The sequence below is a fragment of the Saccopteryx bilineata genome, chromosome 5, assembly GCF_036850765.1.
Source record: "Saccopteryx bilineata isolate mSacBil1 chromosome 5, mSacBil1_pri_phased_curated, whole genome shotgun sequence".
Taxonomy (NCBI): domain Eukaryota; kingdom Metazoa; phylum Chordata; class Mammalia; order Chiroptera; family Emballonuridae; genus Saccopteryx; species Saccopteryx bilineata.
This window is the reverse complement of record NC_089494.1, coordinates 115154960-115163355: the sequence shown is the minus strand read 5'-3', so window position 1 is coordinate 115163355 and position 8396 is coordinate 115154960. Positions and strand designations below refer to the sequence as shown.

The following is an 8396-nucleotide window of genomic DNA, read 5'->3' as shown; positions in this document are numbered from 1 at the left end:
CATATGACCAGGGGTGTGCCTGGAAGTAAAATCAGAAAGGATTGTCATGTTCTTGTACCGTCTAAGATTTCCGTGTGTGGTCAAGCATATTGGGAATATGTTACTTGTTTGCTTTCTTGCTAAGAATAGAAAGTCTTGAATCAGTAGAATTTAGAGCAACACATGTCAGCAAGATAGCTGGAGAAGCAGAAATGACTTAAAGTAAGGAGGAAGTGACCGTCTAGTTCCAATCATTTTATGGCCATAAGAAGACTCAACACACAGCCAGGAGTCTGAGTGGAGTTGCTGTTGAAGAACAGGGATCAGGTCTGAGCTGGTCTCCAGGGCTGGCCTTCTGCATTCTAGCATCCTGGAGTCTCCTAGGTACCCATGGTGCCCAGGGCTTGAGACAGAGTGGGGTGTGGCAGCATCCATAATACTTCCTCAGTGTGTTCCAAACCCCTTCTGAGATAGTGAGAGAGGCAGATAACTCAGCAGGAGTGCTGTCTAGAGGGGAGGGGATTTCTAGTGCCATGGGGTCCATGCAGAGGCACAGGTGGGGGATTGGATGACAGAGTAGGACCCTTAAGGGTCAAAACCAGAAATAGCATGGGGTGAGTGGTGACCCCTGGGACAGCACAGAACCTGCCCTGCTTCTTAGCTTTCTGTGCTGTTTCACCAGACAGTGTGACAGATTCAATAGCCATCCCTCTGCCATCCCCACTTCTAGGCCTGGTCAGGGTTGGGTAAAGAACGACATAAAGAAGGGAGGAAGTGGCCCCCATGGAGCTAGGTGTTGCTCATAGAGTGTACAAGGCAGAGACACAGGTACTGATTAATAAAGCAGTAAGGACTAGATCTATTAGTCAGTCAACAAGCACCTCTGGGCCTTTGTACTTACTGCTTCCTCTGCCTGAAATGTACTTCCTCAAGATATTCACATCTTCTAAAACTCACCACCTCACTCCTCTGAGGTCTGGGCTCAGATGTCACCTTATCAGAGAGCTTACAATGACCACCGCATCTGAAACAACCCCCTCCATTCTCTTTTCCCTCCCCCCTTACCGCCACACACACACACACACCCTTTCTCTATATAGTGTAAGCTCCAAGAGGCCAATGACTTTGCTTTATTCACTAGTATATCCCTGGTGCTTAAGACAGAGTCAGGCACATGGGAGGTGCTCAGGAAGAGTTGATTGAATACCTACAATGTACCCACCACTGTCCTGGTCAATGAGCGACAAAGAAGGGAAAAACAGAGTATCTGTTGGTAGTAAAGTGCATGAATTTTAGAATCTAAATCTGCTTCCCCTTCATTTCTTTTTTATTATTATTAATTTTACTAGGGTGACATCAATAAATCAGGGTACATATATTCAAAGAAAACATGTCCAGGTTATCTTGTCAATCAATTATGTTGCTTATCCATCACCCAAAGTCAGATTGTCCTCTGTCACCTTCTATCTAGTTTTCTTTGTGCCCCTCCCCCTCCTCTTTTCCCTCTCCCTCTCCCCCCTCCCCCCATAACCACCACACTCTTATCAATGTCTCTTAGTCTAGCTTTTATATATCCCACCTATGTATGGAATAATGCACTTCCTGGATTTTTCTGATTTACTTATTTCACTTCGTATAATGTTATCAAGATCCCACCATTTTGCTGTAATTGATCCGATGTCAATTACATTTCTTATGGCTGAGTAGTATTCCATAGTGTATATGTGCCATATCTTCTTTATCCAGTCATCTATTGAAGGGCTTTTTGGTTGTTTCCATGTCTTGGCCACTGTGAACAATGCTGCAATGAATGGGGCTGCATGAGTCTTTACATATCAATGTTTCTGAGTTTTGGGGGTATATACCCAATAGAGGGATTGCTGGGTCATAAGGTAGTTCTATTTTCAGTTTTTTGAGGAAGCACCATACTTTCTTCCATAATGGTTGTACTACTTTACATTCCCACCAACAGTGAATGAGGGTTCCTTTTTCTCCACAGCCTCTCCAACATTTGCTCTTACCTGTCTTGTTAATAATAGCTAATCTAACAGGTGTGAGGTGGTATCTCATTGCAGTTTTGATTTGCATTTCTCTAATAACTAAAAAAGATGAGCATCTCTTCATATATCTGTAGGCCATTTGTATTTCTTCCTGGGAGAAGTGTCTGTTCATGTACTCTTCCCATTTTTTTATTGGATTGTTTGTTTGTTTGTTGTTGAGTTTTATGAGTTCTTTGTATATTTTGGATATTAGGTCCTTATCTGAGCTGTTGTTTGAAAATATCATTTCCCATTTAGTTGGCTGTCTGTTTATTTTGTTATCAGTTTCTCTTGCTGAGCAAAAACTTCTTAGTCTGATGTAGTCCCACTCATTAATTTTTGCCTTCACTTCTCTTGCCTTTGGAGTCAAATTCATAAAATGCTCTTTAAAACCCAGGTCCATGAGTTTAGAACCTATGTCTTCTTCTATGTACTTTATTGTTTCAGGTCTTATGTTTAGATCTTTGATCCATTTTGAATTAATTTTAGTACAAGGGGACAAACTGCAGTCCAGTTTCATTCTTTTGCATGTGGCTTTCCAGTTTTCCCAGCACCATTTGTTGAAGAGGCTTTCCTTTCTCCATTGTGTGTTGTTGGCCCCTTTATCAAAAATTATTTGACCATATTTATGTGGTTTTATTTCTGGACTTTCTATTCTGTTCCACTGGTCTGAGTGTCTATTTTTCTGCCAATACCATGCTGTTTTGATTGTTGTGGCCCTATAATAAAGTTTGAAGTCAGGTATTGTAATGCCCCCAGCTTCATTCTTTTTCTTTAGGATTGCTTTGGCTATTCAGGGTTTTTTATAGTTCCATATAAATCTGATGATTTTTTTGTTCCATTTCTTTTAAAAATGTTACTGGAATTTTGATGGGAATTGCATTAAATTTGTATATTGCTTTGGGTAATATGGCCATCTTGATTATATTTATTCTTCCTAACCAAGAACAAGGAATATTCTTCCATCTCATTGTATCTTTTTCGATTTCCCTTAACAATGGTTTGTAGTTTTCATTATATAAGTCCTTTACATTCTTTGTTATGTTTATTCCTAGGTATTTTATTTTTTTGTTGCAATCATGAAGGGGATTTTTTTTTGAGTTCGTTCTCAAATGTTTCATTGTTGGCATATAGAAAGGCTATTGACTTCTGTATGTTAATTTTGTATCTTGCAACCTTACTGTATTGGCTTATTGTTTCTAGTAGTCTTTTTGTGGATTCTTTGGGGTTTTCGATGTATAGGATCATATCATCTGCAAAAAGTGGTACCTTTACTTCTTCTTTTCGGATATGGATGCTTTTTATTTCTTTGTCTTGTCTGATTGCTCTGGCTAGAACTTCTAGTACCACATTAAATAAGAGTGGAGAGAGTGGACAACCCTGTCTCGTTCCTGATTTAAGGGGGAAAGCCTTCAGTTTTGTACTATTTAATATGATGTTAGCTGATGGTTTATCATATATGGCCTTTATCATGCTGAGATATTTTCCTTCTATACCCATTTTGTTGAGAGTCTTAAACATAAAATTGTGTTGTATTTTATTGAATGCCTTTTCTGCTTCTATTGATAAGACCATGTGGTTTTTGTTCTTTGTTTTGTTGATGTGTATTATGTTAACCATTTTACGTATGTTGAATCATCCTTGAGATCCTGGGATTAATCCCACTTGATCATGATGTATTATTTTTTTAATATGTTGTTGTATTCAATTTGCTAGTATTTTGTTTAGTATTTTAGCATCTGTATTCTATAGTTTTCTTTTTTTGTGCCATTCTTGCCTAGTTTCGGTATGAGGATTATCTTGGCTTCATAAAATGTGTTTGGAAGTATTGCTTCTTGTCAGTTTTTTGGAAGACTTTCAGTAAAATAGGAACCAAGACTTCTTTGAATGTTTGATAAAATTTGCTAGTATAGCCGTCTGGGCCTGGACTTTTATTTTTGGGGAGGTTTTTAATGGTTTTCTCTATTTTTTCTCTACTAATAGGTCTATTTAGGCTTTCTGCTTCTTCTTGACTCAGTCTAGGAAGGTTGTATTGTTCTAGGAATTTATCCATTTCTTCTAGGTTGTTGAATTTAGTGGTATAAAGTTTTTCATAGTATTCTACAATAATTCTTTGTATTCAATATATCTATGATGTCCGTGGTGATTTCTCCTCTTTCATTTTGGATTTTGTTTATATGAGTTCTTTCTTTCTTTTCCTTGGTAAGTCTTGCCAAGGGTTTGTTAATTTTGTTGATCTTCTCAAAGAACCAGCTCCTTGTTCTATTAATTTTTTCTATAGTTTTTCTGTTCTCTATTTCATTTATTTCTGCTCTGATTTTTAAAAGTCACTTTTTATTTTTTATTTATTTATTCATTTTTTTTATTCTTTATTTATTTATTCATTTTTAGAGAGGAGAGAGAGAGAGACAGAGAGAGACAGAGAGGAGAGAGAGATAGGGGGGAGGAGCTGGAAGCATCAACTCCCATATGTGCCTTGACCAGGCAAGCCCAGGGTTTCGAACCGGCGACCTCAGCATTTCCAGGTCAACGCTTTATCCACTGCGCCACCACAGGTCAGGCCTCTGCTCTGATTTTTATTATCTCCTTTCTTCGGCTGGTTTTGGGTTGTCTTTGTTCTTCTTTTTCCAGTTCCTTAAGGTATGAAGTTAAGTAGTTCACTTGGGCTCTCTCTTGTTTGTTTATATATGCCTGAAGTGATATGAACTTCCCTCTTATCACTGCTTTTGCTGCATCCCATAGATTCTGATATGTCGTATTGTTATTTTCATTAGTCTGTATATATCTTTTGATCTCTGCACTTATTTCTTCTTTGACCCATTCATTTTTTAAAAGTATGTTGTTTAGTTTCCACATTTTTGTGGGATTTTTTTTCCTCTTTTTTGCAGTTGGATTTTAGTTTCAAGGCTTTATGATCAGAAAATATGCTTGGTACAACTTTGATTTTTCTGAATTTGTTAATGTTTTTGTGGCCCAACATATGGTCAATTCTTGAGAATGATCCATGTACACTGGAGAAAAATGTATACTTTGTCACTTTGGGATGAAATGTCCTGTAGATGTCTATCATATCCAGGTGCTCTAGTATTTTGTTTAAGGCCATTATATCTTTATTGATTCTCTGTTTGGATGAACGATCTAGAGCTGTCAGCGGAGTATTGAGGTCTCCAAGTATGATTGTATTTTTCTCATTTTTTTTAAGGTGTATAAACTATTTATTTAACAGACAAGGCCTACAAATTTATTTCTTCTTGGACACACCCCAGCGGCCCGTAGTCTTGGGGTGCTGACCTCAAACACGAAGACCCCAGAAATGGCGCAGCCCTCTGTGGGCCCGAATTTTCTTCAGCTGCTCCAGGTCTTCCCGAAACTTGTTGTCCAGACCATTGGCCAGGACCTGGCTGTATTTTCCATCCTTCACATCCTTCTGCTGGTTCAAGAACCAGTCTGGGATCTTGTACTGGCGTGGATTCTGCATAATGGTGGTCACACGTTCCACCTCATCCTCTGTGAGCTCTCCTGCTCTCTTGGTGAGGTCGATGTCTGCTTTCCTCAACACCACGTGAGCGTATCTTCGCCCCACACCCCTAATGGTAGTGATGGCAAAGGCTATCTTCCGCTGACCATCGATGTTGGTGTTGAGTACTCGCAAAATGTGCTGGAACTTCTCGGGAATCACTAGAGACATGGCGCCAACAGCGTGTAGGCCTCCTGTGGAAGAGTTTTTTGTCAGTTTTTGTTTTTAGGTCAATAAGTAGCTGTCTTATATATTTTGGTGCTCCTTGGTTTGGTGCATATATATTAAGAATTGTTATGTCTTCTTGATTCAGTGTCCCCTTAACCATTATGAAATGTTCATTTTTGTCTCTGAGTACTTTTTCTGTCTTGTAGTCAGCATTATCAGATATGAGTATTGCTACGCCTGCTTTTTTTTGGATGTTATTTGCTTGGAGTATTGTTTTCCAGCCTTTCACTTTGAATTTGTTTTTATCCTTGTTGCTTAGATGAGTTTCTTGTAGGCAGCATACAATTGGGTTTTCTTTTTTAATCCATTCTACTACTCTGTGCCTTTTTATTGGTGAGTTTAATCCATTTACATTTAGTGTAATTATTGACACTTGTGAGTTCCCTATTGCCATTTTATATCTTGCTTTCTGTTAGTTTTGTGTCTTGTTTGATCCTTCTCTTTCATCTTTCTATCTTTTGTTTTTATTTGGTTGTATTCCATACATCTTTCCTCTATTGCTATCTTTTTTAAATCATGTGCTTCTGTGCTGGTTTTTTCAATGGTGGTTACCATTAAGTAATAAAAAGGTTTCCTACCCTGTTCATGGTAGTGCACTATTTTGTGAGTACTTTTGCACTCCATCGTCCTTTGCTACTGTTAATCTCCATCCTCTCCCCCCCCTTTTTTTGTTATTGTCACAGAATAAATTTGGTTTTATTGTGTTCTTCTTGGAGCTTTTACTTGTGGTTTTCTGTGTATTTTTTTTGTTGTTGCTCTTTGTATCTGATTGGAGAACTCCCTTTAGTAATTCCTGGAGTGGGGGTTTTCTGATGATAAATTCCCTCATCTTTTCTGTATCTGTGAATGTTTTTATTTCTCCTTCATATTTGAAGGATAGCTTTGATGGGTATAGTATTCGTGGCTGAATGTTCCTCTCTTTCCTCTGGGGCCCACTCTCTTCTAGCTTGTAGAGTTTCTGTTGAGAAATCTGATGATAATCTAATGGGCCTCCCTTTATATGTTGTATTATTCTTTTCCCTGGCTGCCTTGAGAATTTTTTCTTTGCCATTGGTTTGTGCCAATTTCATTATGATGTGCCTTGGAGTAGGTTTGTTGGGGTTAAGAAAACTCGGAGTTCTGTTTGCTTCTTGAATTTGAGGCTTTAATTCTTTCCACAGGCTTGGGAAGTTCTCATCTATTATTTGTTTGAATATGTTCTCCATTCCATTTTATTTCTCTTCTCCTTCTGATATATCTATTATTCTTATGTTATTCTTTTTGATGGAGTCAGATAATTCCTGTAGGGCTATCTCATTTTTTTTTATTTTTGAGTCTCTTTCTTCTTCTCTCTGTTGTGCCTCAAGTTGCTTGTCTTCTATTTCACTAATCCTACCTTCTATCTGGCCTGTTCTATTAGCTAAGCTTGTTACCTCGTTTTTCAGCTCATAAATTGAGTTTTTCATCTGTGTTTGATTTGTTTTTATAGTTTCAATTTCCTTGGACATATATTCTTTGTGTTCATTGAGTTGTTTTCTGAGCTCCCTAAATTGCCTTTCTGTGTTTTCTTGTATATCTCTGAGTATTTTTAGGATTTCTATTTTAAATTCTCTGTCATTTAGCTCCAAGGTTTCCAATATATTAAATTTTTTCTCCATAGATTTTTCTTCATTTATCTGTGTTACCTCTCTTTCTTTTGTATCCATGATATTCAATTTTCTCTTCCTTAATGGGATCTGAGGGTGGTTTTGTTGATAGTATTAATGAGATTTAATAAGAAATAAAAAGTTAATAAAATAAAAATAAAAAATAGAAAAGAATTTAAAAAAATTAAAAATTAAAAAAAATTATCCACCCCTCCTTTTTTCCTCTCCTCTCCTCTCCCTCCTTCTTGAGAAAATCTTGTGGTGAACTGTGAATTATATTTTGCTAAATAGAACAAACAATGCCTATAATGGAGGGCCTGAGTTGGAGATAAGTAATAAAGGGACAAAAGAAAGGGGTATGGACCCACAAAATGCAAATAAGAAAAAAATTTGGGTCAAGAATAAAATGATTTGCTTTTAGGTGTTGGTTGACTAAGAGATATGATGAGAGAAATAAGAGGGAAACAGGAAAATGGGGGGAAAATTAAAAAATTATTATTGTATTTAGTGGAACAAGAACTAGATAAAATGGTGAGCCAGAGTTGGGAGCACTGCTAATGAGTTAAAAAAACAAAGTAACCCCCCCCCCCCCAAACACCATAAACATAAGTTTGAGTCCCAGATAAGATAATTTGTTTGTTATTGAGGATTGAATGAGAGGAGACATAAAGGAGAAAGGAAGAAACTAATATAGAGGGAGAAAAGAAAGAGAGAGAGAAAAAAAAGAGGGAACCACTAAAAGAAGAAAAAAGAAAAAAAGTAGAGAGTTAAGGGTTTTGGAGTGCAGCCCTCATAGAGAGAAAGGAAGAAGAAAGAAAAGATAATGGGAGAGATGACATCAGAGTAATGGCAAGGTAGGAAGCGATACCGATAAATCTCCCCCATAACTCAACAAGATCTTCAACCAGAAACAGAAAAACCTATCCTTAGAGCCTCCAGATGTTTCGCAATACACCCAAAGGTATGATCGAGCAAAAAATTGGCTAAATATATAACCAAATCCTGAAG

At 37.5% G+C, this 8396-nt stretch overlaps 1 protein-coding gene across 1 annotated transcript; it reads right to left on the bottom strand.

Annotated features, from left to right (window-relative positions):
- Positions 1–5307: 5307 nt before the first annotated feature.
- LOC136338412 (small ribosomal subunit protein uS13-like) lies at positions 5308–5726 on the bottom strand. Its single transcript, XM_066280794.1, has one exon. The coding sequence runs from the start codon at positions 5704–5706 to the stop codon at positions 5311–5313; it is 396 nt and encodes a 131-aa protein (XP_066136891.1). The 5' UTR covers positions 5707–5726; the 3' UTR covers positions 5308–5310.
- Between the last annotated feature and the right edge of the window lie 2670 nt (positions 5727–8396).

Bases quoted from the DNA above. Each gene is read 5' to 3' on its own strand.
- LOC136338412 (XM_066280794.1), bottom strand. From the start codon at position 5,706: ATGTCTCTAGTGATTCCCGAGAAGTTCCAGCACATTTTGCGAGTACTC.